Source organism: Patiria miniata, unplaced genomic scaffold (assembly GCF_015706575.1).
Source record: "Patiria miniata isolate m_02_andy unplaced genomic scaffold, ASM1570657v1 HiC_scaffold_5, whole genome shotgun sequence".
In the NCBI taxonomy this organism is placed as follows: domain Eukaryota; kingdom Metazoa; phylum Echinodermata; class Asteroidea; order Valvatida; family Asterinidae; genus Patiria; species Patiria miniata.
In genome coordinates this window covers 269,621-289,982 of record NW_024037072.1, presented here as the reverse complement: position 1 = coordinate 289,982, position 20,362 = coordinate 269,621, and the positions used below count along the sequence as shown (strand labels likewise).

Here is a 20,362-nt window from a genome sequence, read left to right as displayed (position 1 = left end):
GGAAGGAAATATGTTTTAAACCGAATCGAATCTAAAGTTTTGATAAATTTTGAAAATGGAATTTCCCACAAGTATTTGCGAGTTTATGGAAGCTTGGAAGGGCGCCACCAAGTGATCGATGAATGATGAAAATAATAGCGTGACTTTACGTACGTCTGTGTGTGGGAGATTTCGCTGGTCGAAATTGCTACTGATTTGCTCAGTTTTCCCGATGGTAAGTTGAAAAATTGATGCAAACTGTGATTTAATATACAGCCAGTTGTAGTTTCCTTCTGTGGATGTTCTTTTTTTTTCAGATGAAGGCGGTGGGTTGTCCTTAAGTTCAATGTGGTTCTTGAAATTTGGCTGTTTTGCCCTGAGCCGACACGGTTTTCAAATAAATTAGTGCGCCCAGTTTTCGGACACATTCATAGCATTGAATTCATTGTGTCCACAGGATAGGACAGGAGGAGAGGAAGCAGAAACTTGAGAAAGGAGAGAGAGTAAAATTAAAAGGGAGAAAAAAAAAGACGATGAAAAAGGTGTTTTTTGGGCAGTGGCTGTTGTAGGCCTAGGCTAATTGTTTTTACAGCAACCATAACGCGATTTTTCAACTAAGTAAGTGCTAGTATCCGAAACAGGACAACTCGTACGCGAGACAACTCGTATGCGGATTGGTCAACTCGTACGCCAGCCAACTCGTACGCGAACCAACTCGTACGCCAGCCAACTTGAAGTTTACCCAAAACACACGCCAAAGTTAACGATTTATCACAGTGGTCTGATTGTACGACTGAATGACTGTGATTGTAGCCATATATTTTTCAACAATTTTAAATTCCATAAATGCAACGATGTTCAGGTTCAAAAGCCTCAATGATAAATTAAAAAAAAAGCATGATCCATTTTAATTGCGATCAACGTGTAGTGCAATGCCGCGGCATGCACTTCCAACCACGCAGCTAGTGTGGAGAATTTGTCAAGATATACAACGATTTGATTTACACATAGCACGGGGCTGGGAAGTCTACAAATGCAGCGATCATTGTAGCTGGAGTTACCCAGCCCTGAGTTTTATCATTGGGTGACAACCCAATTATAAAACTCATGGCTGGGTAACTCCAGCTACGGACATTGTACGAATTAAATTCTCACTACGTGACATTATCTTGTATAGCGTACTGGTGTGAGCAAGGATCGCACCTACGATATCGACAGTGTGCGAGTGGTCTGGGAAAACAAATCATAACTTTTTTGCTATGAGCAAAACAAGCTGATTTAAAGATGAACTAATTGGGACTACTCAGTAACACAAAATAATCCCCTTAACTTAAGGAAAAAAGAATGTGCCGGACAACTGACCGACCCTAATTCCCAACACGCCCAAACATACGGTTTCAGTAAAGTCCCTTGGGCTACGGCTGCTAGTCTATACTCACGCGTACGAGTTGGCTCGCGTACGAGTTGGTCCGCGTACGAGTTGTCCTGCGTACGAGTTGTCCTGCGTACGAGTTGGTCGCATACGAGTTGGCTCGCGTACGAGTTGACCTGTATTCCTAGTATCAGTATCATTACGGCATTCTGGTTCCATGACACAGTAATAGTATTCACTGTCAGGTTTTTGGGCTGTTTAGAACCAGACTAGCCTATCTGGTTCCCTTTTATTTTTTAAAAACAAATGGTAATCCTTATCTTTAGGACACCTCTATTTTTTACGAGTTCTGTTCAAAACTGACTTTTGCAGATGACTGTCCATTTACAAAATTGACTTTTGCAGGCTAAAGCAGTCTTTTTTCTTCATATAAACTCATGTAAGTTGTAACTTTGAAAGTACTTTCAAAGAAAATGTGACTTTCCTACCTTTTTTTGCAGTCATGTACATGTTGCAGTTCTCACAACACAAGTGAAAGCCCTACAAAATGAAAGCCCGATGCTGATTGGCTGCTAAAAAGAATAAATAAGATGTTTTTTTTTATCAGCCAATCAGCATCGAGCTTTCATTGCATCGCACTTTCAAGTTTGCCATCTTGGTTTTTGAGTCTGTTTTCTGGTTGTCATCGTTGTCTTTTACCCCTTAATTTTCCTCATAAATCATAGCTTGAGTAAAGTTCTCCAGCTCTGATGCCAATTGCATTAGAGCTGGAGTCACAACTACGTTACAATCACTGGGTCGTAGGAATCCCGAAATCCCGGACTGTACTGTACATCCCCAGTGCATAACAAAAACGGTCCATTTCGAACGGTGCATTTCGAACGGTGCATTTCGAACGATGATACGGAGTCGGGAACTACATGTAGCTTGAATTGGTTTCCGCCGATAGCTGCCCTAGTTCTTGACTCTGTATCATAGTTCGAAATGCACTTGTGTGTACAAACGAGATCCATTCTACTCATTATCATAATCCATGAATCGCGCTCGGTAACGGAATCGCGCTGGGACCATTGAGTGAATGCTGGGCACGTACGTCCACATCACGTTGGTCAAACATGAGTCGGAAATTTAACGTGTTCACGATCGATCGCGAGGGGAGCTCTCGGAATTGAACGGGAAATTTCACTTTTCATCCGGCTCGTAAGCAAACTTTAGTACATGTACCTCGATTTTAATCATCGATCTCTCCTTGTACCTCAGGAGGCGTATCTAGTAATTTGGAGGCCGTTTTGAGGTAAATCTGATGTTTTTGTTGGCCAATGTTGTTTTGTTTTTTTTGGTCAACGGCAGAATAGTGTCGCGCGACGTTTTCTCATGGTTTCTGGTGAATCGCCAACAAAATCATCAAAAATTTCATATTTTAGTCTTCGTTGTTCTGTTTGAAGTCGATTACTAGCTTCATGAATTTCTGTTGCATCGTATGAGGTATGGGGTCAGGATAATATAGGGAAAATGGACCGTTTTTGTAATGCACTGGGGATGTACAGTCTGGGATTTCGGGATTCTTACGACCCGGTGATTGTAACATAGTTGTGACTCCAGCTCTAATGCGATAGGCATTAGAGCTGGAGTTACTCAAGCTACATAAATCAAAGGCTTGCCCTCTTTCCACAAAATTAAGCCTGCTGATATTCAAGAAGGTGTCATTGCCAATTGTTCAGATGTGTCAAGAAATTTCAGAATGTCAATTTTGTGTCTCATTTAGTGCGACTGGGATCACGACCAGCACCCTTAAACAGCTTGATTTTTGAAAGTCAAAATAACACAAACAGCCAATTTTTAATGTTTAAAGTATGATTGTGTGAACGTTGATATTATACATTTAAGTTCTCTTTTCTAATAATATCATTTCATCATTTTCCAGAACGCAGTGTCCCTTTCAGACCCCATTCATGATGAGAGAAAAATCCCTACTTTTATGTAGGATATGAGATCAATATTTTTTTATTTAAAAAGGCATCAACACCATTTTTCATGATTCATTTTATTTTTTTTCGTTATTTTTTCAACGTAGTTTTCAGATGATTTTTGTCTTACATTTCAAGTTGAGATCATGTAGATTAACGAATCGCAGTTTTGACATTGCGTTATACAATATATTGATCTTTTTACAACTGTTGGCCTAATCGTTTTTAAAGTTGCTTTCTGTGTGATTACATACTGCTTGTGTAATAAGGATTTTTTTGGAAGAAATGGAATTAATAGTCAGTAGATTCAAGGAGATGCGAGGTGAATCCAAAAATTCTATTCTCAATAATGTTGATTTGGCGGACACAAGACAAGGCAACAGGAATGTCATGGAAACTGGGCAGGCATTTGATTTCTAGAGAAAATCATGGCGACAAAAAACAAAACAAAGAAGATATCAAAACACAACATGAAAACAAAGAAGGTGTTAATGCTTATCTGTATTTGAAAATACATGTATTGCTTGGCAGAGAAAAGTTTCATTTTTATAACCTGATCTCGCATTGGTTGAGAGTGTAACGCAGTGCAGTGCAGATTGAAAGAACATTTCTGATTGGCTGGAGATAACATTATAAAATTTAAACAGAGTTTTTAAGTGTAATAAGATTATGTAATCCCTTGTGAACAAACAAGTGAAATAATATTGAAAGCTCACGTGTATTACTTTGGTGACCATCCAGAATTACAAAACAAAACAAAAAAGCACATTGTGGAAGTAGAGGGAGTCTAGTGCAGAGTAGGGTCATAATGGTTGATATGGTCTGAGTGCCCACTCATGCGTGATGCACAGTCAATGCACAAAACTGCACTGCATTGATTCACATGGTATTAACTGAAAATCGGGAAAGGAGTAAGGACATTCTATTTTGTACCAAAATTACTGCTTAACTTGATAAGAATTAAAGGGTTTGCTGAAGGATGCAGAAGGCATTCTCACCCGATAAATTCCATTTAAGTTAAGAACCAAAAAGATGGAGGAGTCCTAAACTATATTGCACTTTATGTACAGTAGTGTTGATGAGGGTCAGTCATTTCATTTGGTTTGAAAGGTGTTGAACGTGTTAAACAAAAAATAATGAGGGAAAACCATTTCTACTTTTGTTGGAAAATAATTTCACAAAATATTTGTGACATCCATAACCCAGTAAAAGACATTCTGTAGACTGTTCAAAATGGCTTCTGCTTCCATTGCTGGTAGTGCAACTCCTGTACCGTACAATGCTATGGACACACAACTTTTTCATAAATATTCTAAACACGCAGTGAACACAGTAATTGGCGATTCAGCTTGCTTCAGTTGGAACTTCAAAGAAAACATCTTAAAAACATACTGACCAAGTTAATATTGTGAGTAATTGAAGGTTTTTTCCTTTTCTTTGGTTACAGATTGTTTGACCAATGGATAACACTAGCACCATGGAGGAAGTAGCCGAACAAAAGCAGCCAGAGGACAATAAAGAGAAGCTCTTCTGTATCTGCAAGACACCCGATGATGGAGGGTAGGACAATATATCACAGCACACCATTTTGTTTCCCATTGTCTGCCGGTACATGGCGTTACCATGGTAACCGATTGCCATGAGAGAGTCTTGGGACGTACACTGTCACATAGGGAACTACTCATTCAGTAGGATAAGGTTACCAGTCTTTGTGCCGGGCCTATGACTTGGAATGGTGCTTTGAAAGGATGTTGAGCCATTCCAAAGATAAGATAGAAAACGATACACCTTATCGATTAAATTTGATCTGACCACTAAACCAGGATTTATAAATACCTGATACAGTTAACCCCTTCCTATTGGTCAAGAGCCCATCACGTGTGTGGTTTTAAACTGCTGATAAAACACTGGCTGGTTTTAAAGGGAAGATACAACATTTGCAAACATCAAAAGACGAAGTGATCAAATCATCATGAAATATCTTACTGGATTGTTAGGGAATGACAGTCAAAAGCATCCTGTAAATTTAAAATCGTGGGTCCTGGTGTGCTGACATTTTCAAGACAACTTTTATTTTTCCAACGCTGGTCGTCCGACCAGCATTGGAGAAAACTGTTTTTTTTTCTTCAAAAAGTGCTCCTAATTTTTCATATGTAGTTATTCCGCATTTTCTTTGCAACTGATTGCACACAGGTGTGTGAAGGGGTACAAGCCTGATACATGTAGACTGATTCTTTGACCTTACAATTCCCCACAGTCTATAAATTGTTCCGTTTCATCTTAAGTGGGGTCAGGGAACCAGACTACAAGAATATGGTTGATTTTCTTGGATTTTCCAGCATCTCCGAACCCAAAACGCAAAGCATGTTAGTTTAACAATATTTGCTATGACATAACTAATCCTCCAAATCCATTATTTCTGAAAATTGCAGCAAAAGCTAATGTTGCACATTCCCTTTACAATTCATGCATTCTGCACCACATAGCGCAGTACGCGCCATGTACGCACCATGTAGCGTAGTACGCGATGCACGTGCCACTTTCCATATAAGGAGATTTTTAGGTCTACGCACATGAGGCACATACCAGTACCATAGACATGGCCCATGGTGTTTCACAAACATGAATTAATTTGCTGAACAAAATCTTTGGAAATTTGTGAATTTTTTTACTTGTTTTGACTTTTTACTGAAAGGGTAATTATTTGTGTCCAGGCCCCTAGCTGGTTTTAAACCCGACTAAGCACATACCGGTTTTCCCTTATTTTGTGATATTTATTCTTCCCCTCCTCCCCCCCCCCCCCAATGAAAAACAAAAGGTTATGCTATTATCCTGGCACTTATTGATAACGGATTTGAGACAAAAAGTACAAAATGTGCCACCCCTTTCCGCACTAACTTTAAGCAATTAGTAAAGTGGTGTACAGCAATAATCATTGATATTTTTTTATAAGACAAAGGTGGATACCAAAATGAACAATAGAGCAACGCCCAAGAAATTCGTCACACGGACAATTTGACAATCTAAAAACACTTCTTTTTTTTGTAGTGAAGATGAGTCCAATAACTCATTGTGGATATGCACATTGCAAAAAAACAGTTCTTCCATGTAACTGTCCTAGATTAGTGATCGTTGTTAACTATCTAAGAATTAAGGTTCTCCAAAGTACCCGGTATCCTATTATCATTCAAGCCTAACATGCCAGAAACGGAAAGGCCATGTTGTTAATCTTTGGAGGGAGCATCTAGAAATGTTTCAATTGTCATGATTGTACATGTAGATAAAAAAAATCCTGATTCATAGGGTGAAATATGGATTGAATTCTGAGTAGGCGAGGTCTAGAGGGACATGCATTGCAGTCCTGAATATCCTTTGTTGAGAATCGACATCTTGCATTTTTTAATGTATTGATTTCACTCCTACTTTGATTTTTTTTGGGGGGGGGGGAGAAATGAAAAATGACACTACACTGTATGTGGACGTGAAAAATCCATGCTCAGTGAATCGGCATACATGTAGTTTAAGGCCAATTGAACAAAGGGGTTTGTAATATGCATGATTGTCACATTTATAATTCTCACTGATTTACTTTTTTTATTCCCATACACGGCATATGAAAAACAAAACAGTTACATTTTATATCATTATGTTTTCTAAAACAAAATCCATCTGAGTGTTGAAGTTTGAGTCCATCACAAGTCCAGTCATATTAAAGTACATTGTGTGTGTAAATCACAAGCCAATTTCAGTATTGGGTTTTGCCTTCGTATTTTTATTATTTTTCTTTTTTATAGGCCTATACATCGTATAGACAACTCAGTGTCGTCCTGAGTGATTGTGAAAAGTAATTACAAACGCCTCGTGTGGGACTCAAACCCACAACCTCCTGCTTACTAGTGCAGACGTCTTACTACTCGACCAAGCTTGTTGGGGTCGGCCGGCTGGTTCCAATCTGATACAGCAGCAGGCACCACAACCAAACTATTCCAAGATGAAATTGAATCGGGGTGATCTAAAGTCAATATACAAGTCCGGTTATGAGTAAAGGGATGAACAAAGAAACACCCGACAGTTCATTTCAATAGGTTGTGACTTAACTTGGGACAGGAAGACTTGTGGTTGACATGTGATGGAATGGACTACAACACTGGTTTATAAATCTGAATTATTACTTTCCTTCTACCCTTTCTGCAGGTTTTATCTTGGTTGCGACAGCTGCCAGGGGTGGTTTCATCCCACCTGCGTGGGCATGTCTGAGGAGGATATCAAGAAGGATGAGACATGGCACTGCAGTCGATGTAAAGCTGCAAATACCACAGCCTCAACAGAGAAAGGTAAGCGATATTTCTTGTGTTGAACGCCACTTGATTTCAATTTAATATGGTTACAGTTTAAAATGGCTGCCTACGTAGGTAGCGTTTTCTGTGCTGCTGAGCTAAGTTGAGATTCTACTATTGCTGATATGGGTGTTAATTTTGGTTCAGACTCCTGTCTGGCACTACATCCTCAATTTCCTAAAAAAAGAAAAACCTCCAGCCTGAAGAGAATTGGTAGAAAAAAGTCAACAATGATAAATAAGGTGGTAGGAAAACTTGTACATTCTAAGTGTTGTTCTTTAGCCTCAACGCATGCGGATCATTCAAAATCCTTCAGATTTAGGGTGATTTTGTAGGGGGGAAGATAAATCTGGCATAGAATACTATACTTACAGGAATTGCCTACTTCTTTATTATTATAGTTAAATTTCAATAATTTTTTTTTTATTTCCTTCAAAGTGAGCATTTTGGAGGATTCAATGTCCCATGCAAGAAGCACCTGGTGAGTTAGAGTAAATATGTTGTTCTGTGTTTTTTTTTTTAAGGGGACAATGAACATGAGTGGCCCACTGGACCTTTCATCATTCCTGTCTCAGAGCAGGCAAATGAGACTACCAAAGAAACTCAAGAACTGCCAGACCTGCCAGAGCTGGCCGGCGACCTCACCGGCGATCTGAATCTCCAGGGCCAAATGCAAGGGGAGGATGAGCTGCAGCAGGGAGAGGAGATGGAGACAGAAGAAGGGCTGGCACCAGAGGGCAATGAGGAAGGAATGACCAGAAGGTCCCGAAGGGAACGCTGTGCATGCCCAAACTGTGTTCTGGACAGAAAAAGGTAGGAAGAGAGATTCTTGAAGTTGATTCTCTTCAACTACTGAGTTAATTTGCCAGCAGTGGCCAAATTGTTGCTGGTCTAGAAGGGCCACCCTACTGTCCTCTGAGTGACTGACTGAGTCACTGGCTGACTGTCTCCCCGAGTCATTGAGTCACTGAGTATAATATAATGACCTAAGCTGAGATGTAAGGTCCAGCACGATTACGCAAGCCTAGGTTTGTTGATATGTATTGATCTTGAGCAGCTTCTAGTAGTGCAAGGAATGCGCCCAAGGGAACAGTGTGTACAACTTTCATCCAAGTTTGTCTCAAGGGTACACAATCCACAGGGTCAAATTCGAGGTGAAATTCAAGGTCGCAGTAACAATCAAAAGGTCATCATACTTCAAATTGCTCCGACTTGACAAAAATGGTAAAGTTGGATTCGTTAGGATGTTACCTTTCCAAAACATCAAGATCAACAAATTTGGCCAACAGGTTATGGAGATATGGTCATTTGAAAATTGGCAGCCACGCCCTTTGGCCAAAATTGCCAAAAAATGGCAGGCGGGAGCGCGAAAACCTTTGGTTCGATGGTGCTAAAACTTAACATTTCAGCTTTTTCAGCCTAAATTACTCCATACACTAAATATGAACCAATTTGAAGGGGGTGGGGTTTAAACTTTCAATTTGATCATGTTCTTTGGGTGATTTGACACGGAATATGTGTCATGTCCTCAGAGAGCACCGAGTATACAGCATATATATGTTGGTGCATTTTAAAATCCTGATATTGAATTGAAAATCCATTCTCTTTTTGTCTCGAAACAGAAGGTCTTGAAGTGGTTGACAATAAAATAAGACACTATTATGAAATTGTTCTTCAAATGATTGTGGCTATTTACTAATTTCAATAAATGCATCTGTTTAATGAGTAAGTCGCTAGTAATTGAAATCAACTGGTCAGCCTGTCAAAACGAGCAGTTACACACCCACAGCTTTGTGGTCTTTTGACTTCCAAAACGGGTGGAAGTGGCACATGGTTTTTATATTTTATTTAAGATACTTCGACGGGTAACACATATTGGTAACTTGTATCTTCAGATGCGAATGGCACCTGGCGACTTTCATAAAAAGTATACATCTGTGCAGGTTCCTCAATCAATTTAAGGGGGGGGGGGGTCAGTCTTGGCAGTGCAGACTAACATTAAGTTGTATTCAGAGATTGACAAATGCACAAATATCAGCTTTGTAGGGAGTCTGCCAAAGAACAAAGCAAATGTCTGCAACAGGAACTCCATTGTTTTGTGGTCAGGTGGGCTTCTTTTGTGCTCTGTATTCATGGGAAGTTCCAGGTACGTGATGCATTATGCTATACATGATGAAGAAACTGCTCAGTCAGTGTGTATAACCTCAAACCTAAAACAATAACTGTGCTTTTGCATTGGGATGTATATTTTTAGTAGAAGGTATACATGTACCAGTACATGTATACCGGTACTGTGTCTACATAATGAACATGCCGTCAAGTGAAACAATTCGTCTTGTACCCCAAGTGAAACAATTCATTCAAAGCCCTGAAACTGAATTCTTCAAAACTGCCAGATGTTTTAAAAACAAATAAAAAACAAAAGAGTTACCCGTACATGTGTCATTGGAAAGGAGTTACTCTGCTTATTCAGTGAGAGTGATCCACTTTTGATACTTGTACATGCACAACTTCTTTCTCGTTGTGTTGGGTCAGGCCACATAATTCATGTACTTTAGGCATAGATAGCAATCTCACCCTCAGCCACAATAGGTTACAAAGGTTCAATATTAGGTGTTGCCCTTCACCGACTTACATGTAATTTACAACAGTTAGAAAGGTGTCTGGAACCTCATATCTATAAAGGTCAGTCCCAGAACACACCCAACACACTGATTATTACTCATGCAAGCTTTCACTTAATTCCAGGCTTAGGAACTTCAAGACAAGCCTAGCATGTTTATTCCGTTGACAAAAAGTTGGTATTGTTGTAATAATGTAGCACGGTCATGAAAAGGGCAGGATTTCCTTGCTGTATTCTGCCCAGGGTAATGACATTCATCAGCACCTGACGTGACCCCCTATGGTGGTTTTGGGGGTACTGGAATAGGGATTGTTTGTCAGGACTAGGCAGGATATTGTGGGCGTTACTGCGAGTGCCAAGGTGCCGCAGTATATTTTGTTCTCAAGTCAGGGAAATCCTGGGAGGGTTATTGAATTTCCACGGCTACAAATCTTCAAACCTCTAAAAGTAACAATAGAAAGTTTGGAATGGTTTGGACACATGATTACATGTACAAGTGGGCATGGTGTCCATTTCGTTATTTTGTTATTTTGGATGTTTTAATTCTATACACAAAGGTTCAAAATGAAAATTGTAATTTTACAGGTTTTTCTTTGCCTTTTTTCTAGCGTAATTTTGCTTTAAATTTAAAAAAAAAATTACAGTACCCTACATAAAGATTCCATCTACATTTATCTGTGGTGAGAACATTACTTTTTGCAAAATGATCTACATGTACATGTAGGGTCATGTGTTACTTAAGTGTATTTACATGTACAGTTGTATGTTGTGAACACCTTAGACTTACAGACATACAGATATATGTATGTCATGCATTGGTAATGCAAATATGTGGCAGTTGTTGACTGTTGTTTTTTGTATGAGGGACGAAATAGTTTTTAATTCCATGTGCATGCAAATAATTGGGTAACCATTGTGCCTCACCCTTCAAGAAATGAATTCAAATCATTGGAGTTTCTGTGAGCATGATGGGTAATGAATGCTGATTTGTGGATTCACAGGGCTTGCCCTACACATCGCATGGACTTCATCATGTAACATAACATGTGTTGATGCATAATGCTTAGCTTAGCAGTGTTGAGTTGAGGGATGGAAGCAATGATACAGTCATGTTTATAAACATGAAATGATCTGTGGATTTCAGTATCAATGGCACGTTACAACAAGTACAAGTATCATGTTGCATCTGAATTACTTGGCTGCAGTTGGCCATATGACACTTGTGTATGGGAAGTGGCTTATAGACACATTTATAATTGGTAGGCATGGTGAAGTAAATTGAACAGTTTCTTACATGTACTATCCCATAGCTGTATAGCCAGAAAAGTAGAGGTTTCATTGTAACTGATACACAACTCAACAATCCTTGCAACAGGCGAGATATCACCATCGGTCCCAGGGAGCACATCTGCCATGTGCCCAACTGCGGTCAGATCTTTGATACGACGTCCAAACTCAAGCAGCATCTACGGACCCACCCAGGCCAGCTGCAGTATGCCTGCGACTGGCCGCTGTGTGGAAGCAGCTTCAGACGATCTGATGAACTCCACAGGCATTACAGGACCCACACAGGTACATGCAAGCTGATGTTTGTGGCTGGTGTCTGGCTGGTTCGTTTTGTGTTTTGTTTTTCTTATGACTTGTGACCTTGGCAAAATTTCATTTGACTGCTGAATCCTTAACCTTCCAAGATCCTTGATCCTTGAGTTTTGGGGAACTTTGCAGGAATGAGGAATGTAAAAATGTCATGTAGCCCTTGAAACCTTATGCACCTGAAAAGGTTAAGTCCAAGGTTTGTTCCCTTTGGGCTCAAGCACTGTGGAGGATTCAGAATGGTGCTGGCATAAATGCTGATAGAGATACATGAAAGGTAAACACATTTGTGTGCTTTACAGATGATAGTAGGGAACCAGTCACAAGTAATACAAACCACATGACATATTGGCCGGTAACCACTTACTAAGCAAATGTGTTCTGTGCATAACAATTATCTATGCTCGGCCGTGCCATAAAATTTGAGCAAGATGATGTTGAGTGATGTGAACTGACTGAAATAGCAAATATGCGTTCAGAAATTTCAAAACAAATATCAGCCAGTGAATCACTGAATGCGAAAATTTTTTTGGGGGGGGGGAACTCTTTCGCCATAGATTTACTGTGCTCCAAGATATTTAGTTGTAAGGTCAACGCAAGTCTAGTTTTTATCGCATAAAGTTCACCCTTCAGCTTTTTATTTATTTTGTGGAATTTATTATTATTATTATTTTGTATTTTGCACCCTTTGTTTTAACTTTAAGGTGCATGCTTTTGTTTTAAGTGACTTAAAATTTGACTGATAAACAAGATAATCCATGTATTTCCAGGGTTGACAATTTTGGAAACAAAACAGCAGTGTCGAAAATATGGCACATGGGTGTTTAATTTAGAAAGCTCCCTTGGGGTAGGGAGGGAGAGCGCAGGGGCATCTCTGATAAGAACGCGATGTAGTCCTTAACTTTTGTTGAAATGAATCACGCAGAGTAAAATTAGACATAAATGGACAAGAAATGACCAAGCACTATCCATTTTGAACTTACATATAGGCACGCACTTAGAATGCGTTTACGATCAGTGTTGTACGGTAGTTGGGTCAAACATACGTTCATCACAAGTTTGTCCACAATGACATCACAAGTTAATTCACAAGTCTGGTCGTGAGTTAAGGAAGAACATAACAAAGGAGTGCCTTGTCACAGTTCATTTGAATAGCTTGTGTTCTGTCTTGGATTTGGATGACTTGTGATGCACTTGCAAGGACTTGTGGTTGACTGGTGGTAAATGGTTGTTAAACATCTGACTAAACTGCAATTTCACCCTTGTGAATCACCTCTAACAAGCATGTACATGTACACCTGCATGCATACACACACACACCGGTACTTATATTAGAAAACTTGGCCCTCCCAGCTTGTTCTGCACCCAATTTCATGGAGCGCTGCGACGCGTCGCAACTCGAGTTACAACGTGTAACATGTCGCAACTCGCGACGCATCGTATCATCCATTTCACGAAAGTTGCGATGTGTTGAACGCGTCGTAAGTTCCTTGAGAACGGCTTAAAACATGTCGCAACTTACGACGTGTCTAGTGGTCATTGCAAAATAAGAAGAGTCCCTTTCTAAGCCAGATTAGAAAATTCATTGAATAATTATGAATTACAATGGAATATTACAATTGAAATTTCAAAGTAGCTATACAGTCCACTGAGAGCTTGTTTTCCTTCAAACTTGCATCGCACGGCCGCCATTTTGTTTTACGTTTTAACAAATGTCGAGCTGAGATCCGACGATTCTTTGTTGATTATCAGAGGACTATTTACTGTACGCTGACTAAATAGATAAAACAGTCACCGAGTTGTGGTATAAATACCACCTACGACGTGTCGCACTTACGACGTGTTTCATGAAATGGATCGCAGGACGCGTTGCAGCTGCGACGCATCGTAGCGATACGATGCATCGTAAGTTACGAAGAGTTTGATGAAATCGGGTGCTGATGTATTGAGAACAGTGCACATTTCTGACTGAATCATGCCATGTTCTCAGAGGGATGACACAAGCATGTCAAAGTTGTAGACACGCCCTCGCTTAAAATATTGTGTTGTAGACACATTGATATCTTGCTTCTGATAAATTGTTTTTGTGCTTTAAGAAAAGTGTTACATGTATGTATATGTGGTGGAAAGAATTATTCTTGACACAGCTTTTGTTTTGTGGTCCTTTTCATTGCCTCTGTCATATATATGTTTTCATTAGAGGTAAAGTCAACAACATATAGCCAAACATATGTTACCTTTAAAGGAAAGCACTTCCTATTTTCTTTTCAGTTGAAGGAAGTTAGCCATTTTTTTCAAATTGAGAATATTCTCCTTAGTTAAAAAAGGGACGATATTGGGCACGCCAATTTGGGGAACCATTTTTTTGTCACTACATTAATTCTGAGTTTTTTTATTTTCATTCCTGCCCTGGGTGTGGTTGCACATTTCTTTTTTGGTGAACAGAGAGACGTCGCAAACCCAGGGCTGCAGCTGCTGCTGCCCCAGCAGCCACAACTGCTAAGAAAGTGACTGGGGAATTACCGCACATCTGTGATTGGCCACTCTGTGGGCGTGGCTTCAGAAGGGCAGACAAACTCCAGAGACACTACCGGACACACACAGGTACACACATCCCCACATCCACCGACCTAGAGACTCAATACTAATCCATACTTGATGCACCCTACATCACATCACATCCCATGTATTCATTCTAACAAGATTTTTTTTTGGTAATAACTTTGGGCATTGCATATTTTGGCTGTAGTTACTGCGTTGACTTTACCGCTTATTTTGAAATGCTTGTTGTGAAATGTGTGTTGTTGTGTCTTTGCATGCGCTTATATCCTGTTTTCCATGGACTTTTAGATTGTATTAGGGGTAGTGTACCGGTATGTGCATAGTCTTAACAAATCTTAATCAGAAAAATGTTTTGCTGAGCAGTGCCCCAAAATAGAAGCCTGTGGTTTAATCAATCACATGGTGTGCTAAGCACACCAAGTCCTGCTGAACAGAGCCTTTCATTTATTTAATTTTTTGAGATCCGATGGCAAGCAACACCCTTACGTAAGCGGCAGACTTTGACTTTGTCACTTGGTTGAAGGAATCTCCATGTTTGATGTTAGCACAATTTTTCTGCCGTACATGTTGGCACAAACTTACTGTGAAGTTTTATGCAGCGCTGTTAAGCAAATCTCAAGCTTTACATATCAGTGATGTTGACCCGCTCTGACCTGCTATTCTCATCATCTTTTTTTGTGGTTTGTTTTCTTGTACATGTTAATCCAGGCGAGAGGAAGTACCAGTGCACGATATGCATGAAGAGATTTCTGCGGAGCGACCACTTGTCCAAGCATATCAAGACACACAACAACAAAAAGGCCAAAGGAAGACGGAAAAGTGGATCACAATCCCAGCCAGATGTCGAGGAGGATGGTACATTGGCTGCCACTGGAGAAGCTTCAGGGAAAGGTCAGGGTAATGTCCCCATGGGCGTCGCCATACCACTCTGTATTGGGGGGGGGGGGTGAGGGTCAAACACGTACTTCAATAATGTAACCAAAAAAACAAATAACTGACTGCTGAAGATTTGAAAAATTAGGCTTGAGTGAGAGCTGGACATCATCTGACACCAGGCATGCCAGGTGGCAATCTTACGGTTTTATTTGATTAGATTTGATTAGATTGCTTTTATATCACAATACATCACAATATAAATAATAATGACAGTTTAAGCAGACTATATATTGAGGTGCTGATTGCGATGACCTCTTTTGCATACAGCAGCATGTTTTGCCAACAAGGATGACACTTTTTACCAGACGATTGCTTCATTTGGGGTTTGATGTCATTTCTTCTCAGCAATGTCCTTGATTGTTTTTAGAGATGGAATTTTGTAACGTCACATTTCGAGTGGCATTCAGCCCATGCCTGTACACCAAAGGTTTACATTTTCATGAATGTTAATAATGGCTCACTGCGCTGCCACTCCCTTTGGCATGACAATTAAGACGTAGTGATGGTGGCGTCATGAAAATTCCATCTAAAGATGGTTTATTTTCTATCCATTTTGTTTCTAGTTGAGTGCAACAAGCACTCTGCAGGCAACCAAGGCCAGGCGTTTCAAAAGAAGACAGCCGGGCAGAAGAGACTACAAAGACAACCCTGCAGCTGCCCCAACTGCGTGCTGGAAGGCAAAGAGTAAGCACCACATTTAGGACATGCACTTGATGCTCAACAAATCCGCAACAGATGTTGAGTGTCAATTTTCAGACCTAACTAAGTAAAGTCATATCCTTCTGATATTTTAAGCAGAGACCTTTGTCAACATTTTCTATGTACTCCGTGGGCCTATAATGACGTGCATATCCTTTTTCTTTACCTTGTCTCATTTGTGACACTCATTTAAATGGCAAAAGTTTGATTAAACATTTGTATAAAATGAAACAATGTTTAAACAAAGTGTAATCCTTCCATTCTCTTTCAGGAGGAAGCCGGGTGACCCCGCGGCGCCCATCGGACCCAAGAAGCATCTGTGTCATGTTGAAGGCTGCGGCAAGGCCTTCGCCAAGACCTCCCACCTCAAGGCTCACATTAGGGGCCATACAGGGGAGAAACCTTACATCTGTAACTGGACTGGATGTGAACGACGCTTCACACGGTCTGATGAGCTACAGAGACACTCCAGGACACACACAGGTTAGCAAGCTGGCCAGAACTTTCTCCTTAAAATGTCAAACTGATATAATTTTTTTCTTTGATTTTGTGGATAGACTACACTTTTTAGTGCAGCTGTTGGATTAAACAGGCTTTACTACAATTGAATTGAATTGAGTGCCACATCCTTGTTGTCTTGAGCATCAAACTCAAGCTCTGTCGGCTCAGGTTGTGGGTCCGAGTCAAGGCTAAGGGGTGTGTCCTTGGGGGTCCAAAGGGTTGAGTCAGGGATTTGAACCTTTCACTTCCAGAGTATTTGGTCCCATGCCAACTGTACTATCCAGTCCTATGTTTTTCGTCTCCCAGTAAGTCAGTTTTGGTTCATAGTAGTCTAGTTAGTTGAAGTCAACCTCATCAGATTCCCACAGTGGTTAATTTGATGATAACAAGCAAAGTGGCTTGTTATGATAAAGTTGTTCTTGTTTTGTGTCTTTGTCTTGGTACAGGTGAGAAGCGTTTCCAGTGCCCTGAATGCCCAATGAGCTTCATGCGCAGCGACCACCTGTCCAAGCATGTCCGAACCCACGATAACAAGAAGATCCGGGAGCTGAGCCAGCTAGAGCGTGGTGAGAAGCGCTACCCGTGCCCGGACTGCGACAAACGATTCTGGCGCAAGGACCACCTCAAGAAACACTCCAACGTCCACACTAAGCAAGAGGGTGAGGAAGAGGGTGGGGTACAAGCCAAGATTGAAATCATCAACTCCGCCCCGTCTGCCTCTGCGAATGACACAGCGCCCTCTATGGTCACGATGGACAATACCGCTCAAGTTATGCCAACGCCAGTTGTGCCGATGCCAGTGGGCGTTCCTGATCCAAACCTCCTTCAGAATCTTGATCTTACCCCAAAAACCTAGAGGTTGCTGTTTGTTCCTTTGTGGCGCAATTAACTCCAGAAAAATTATTAAATTTGTACAGATTCACTGAATATTAGTATTTTAAATTTGACAACACAAGTGCGCTTTGAATTCAGCTTCTTCTTTTTTACCATGAACCAATTTTAAAGATTTGCAATTTATATTGTTTGTCCTCTAGGAGATTCAAGATTAGGGCTTCCCTGACAGGCATTAAAAACAATCAGTTATTCAGTAAACTTTAAATATACCAATGTCAAAAATAGCATGCCTTGTCAAAGACAGCATGTATTTCCATTTTTGCCGGAGCCTTCACATTAAAAAAAAAGCTGTTCCAAGCCCTGACATTTTTGAATGTTGAATGTATGCTATTACAAATATTGGACATAAAGGAGTATTTGAAAATCTCTTCTTTTGCTTTTTAAAGTAATTTTTTCCTTCAAATACTGTTATGTATTTCTGTTAATAGCTTTATTTTGTAATGTTTTGACATGCATCTTTGTTTCAATTTGTGTGAACTGCTCATAGTGTAGTCATAGTGGAATTTTAGTAAAAACCTTTTGGTAGTTTTTTGCTTTTTAAATTTTGTATATAGAAAATGAAAAATACCGACAGCAGAAAATGTATAACCACAACAGTTGATGCATAATTAGACTAGATACCTGCCCTTGACAATTCAATGAGACAAACTCATTTTGAAAAACTTCATCAATTTCATAGACTCGTTTAATTATACACTCCCACTATTACGCAAGTATTAGCTGGTAGCCGTACTTATATTACAGAATAATATGCATTACTGGGTAAAGCACTACCAGCCAATTGACCTATGTAGGTCATGTCAATCTCTGTTTTGATTGGCTAGTGCCACACAGTACAAACATGTCTGTTAAAAAAAGACACATTTAGCAGATATTAGAAAGGGCGTGTGTCATTGCAGGTACAATCACATCATTTTGTTGCTGTTGCTGTTACAATTAATACAAGTTGTTTCTTGTCTCCAGAAATAAAAAAAAACATGGAACACTCCAACTTCACCAACATGTGTCTCTGGCTAGTCAGTAATTGACAAATATTAGGTTTTGAAACAATTTTTTTTCCCATTAACAATTTTCATGATCATTACTCTCTTGTTTTCACTGATGTACTTGGGCATTACAACTAAGTTATGAAATGTATCTTATTTTTTTTTTACTGCTGATAGTGTATCATGCTCAGTTTTTAAAATGGTAAAATGAATTGGCATGATTACAATGCTGTTTTATAAGATTATTACTTATGTTTGTATGAAGTGCTTTTCCAGTGATGAAATCTGGGCTCAAATCGTGTGATGTCCCCATGGGGTGGGGAAAGGGCATGTCTCTCTGGGGTGGGGAAGAAGACACTCCCCTGGGGTGGAGGGACAAAGCTTGCCAACATCTTTGGCCTTAAAAAGTAGAGATTCAGGCAAGTTTTCTTTCCAATAAAGCCAGTTACTGTAGGATCACTTGTAATTACCCGGAAAAGTACCTATGGATTTAATGCACAAACCTTGTTCAAAGTGAAGATAGGACTGGTATCAAATAATTCCACCGGAAATGGTGTCGTTTGGAAGAAAACTTAACAATGAAGGTGGTTTTAAAATAGGGTGCCTGCAAGTCCACTCTTTTTAACGTGCATTAGCAATGAAACCCATTCACAAGACCCAAAACATTGTGCGTACCCTCCATTTTCTCAAACTGTATAGTATCCTGTTAGCTGAAACCTTAACAGGTTTAAGATTTTGAGCAATTTTGTTGCTTTAAACAAAAAAACTGCACTAAGAGCAAATGTTCCTTCAGACATGAACGAAGTAACAGAAGGTGCCAACACTGGCATGTGTTCTATCCCTACTTTCCCAGTACACAATAAGTGCATTTTACAGTCATCAAATCATACGATTGGCATCTTATTCAACATGAAAGGCTAACCTCAGAAAATAGGACGCCATTGCTCAGTTGATTTGTACATTAATTTCCGGGGGCCAAAATGTTCATATCTGGTGTACATGTAAGTAGTGTTTATTATTCTGCAGTGTTCTGTAAAGTTACTTTTAGTTTTTTATTTTACTTGGCACCGTGCTGATTTTTACTGCCTTGTTAATCTGAATCTCATTCTGTATGCACAATGTTCATGTTTGAGTTGGCTCTGTATTGCTTACTGTAAAGTGTATCGTGTTTTTTTTTTGTATTCCTACACTCACAAGTTTGCTCATCGGCCGATTTAAAACACTGAATTTTGTTTCACAAAAAAGGCTTTAATTCTCAGCATATATTTTAGTGTTTAAATCAACATTTCATTGTGTACAAATAATAAATTAATCCGTTTTTATTTGTACTGTATATACTTAATACACTGTACAAAGTTGTGGTATTTGGTCAGTGAAGATGACACACGTCTGTCACACAGCAGCCATATTGGTCTTACACCCTGAAGATTACTCCAAAGAACAAGTGTCAAACTCAAAAGGTACCCGACTGTTGCTCATGATGCCTCATTTTGACATTAAAACCTTGCTGGGAGAATTTGGGTTTTTTTGTTACTTGAAATAAAATATTCTATACAAAATGATCTGTTGTTGTAAATTCATATCTTTGGAGGTTTAAGGTGAATTTATGGGATGGCCTTTTTGTCAGTTACTATCTTGCAAATGACCTTAATTTGTTGTAGATCTTTAGTGTGACTGTTAAATAAGATATACTTTTAGCCATGCTACAAGGTTCCTTGAGAAAATGGGAACATTCAAAATCCAAGGTGGCTCAACCTGGCGACAGATGTTAATGTTAGTATCTGTACACAGTTATTACGGTGCTAATTCTATTGCTAGACTTGGAAGACGAATGAATCCAATCCCGAAACATTGCTGTACATACAAATTGCATAGAATTATTTTGTAATGACTGTTGATATATAGAAAAAGAA

General features: G+C 39.6%; 1 protein-coding gene across 2 annotated transcripts; it reads left to right on the top strand.

The window, feature by feature from the left end:
* The first annotated feature begins 106 nt into the window (after nt 1-106).
* Nucleotides 107-20,011, top strand: LOC119741444 (zinc finger protein 436-like). Of its 2 annotated transcripts, XM_038217192.1 has the most exons (10): nt 107-214; nt 4,766-4,878; nt 7,513-7,652; nt 8,180-8,468; nt 11,654-11,850; nt 14,317-14,475; nt 15,142-15,324; nt 15,933-16,053; nt 16,340-16,551; nt 17,016-20,011. In XM_038217192.1, exons 2-10 carry the CDS (start codon nt 4,778-4,780, stop codon nt 17,423-17,425), a joined length of 1,812 nt encoding a protein of 603 aa, XP_038073120.1. In that variant the 5' UTR covers nt 107-214; nt 4,766-4,777; the 3' UTR covers nt 17,426-20,011. The 2 variants fall into 2 exon arrangements, with proteins under 2 accessions (XP_038073120.1, XP_038073121.1); XM_038217193.1 differs by lacking the exon at nt 14,317-14,475.
* The last annotated feature ends 351 nt before the right edge of the window (nt 20,012-20,362 follow it).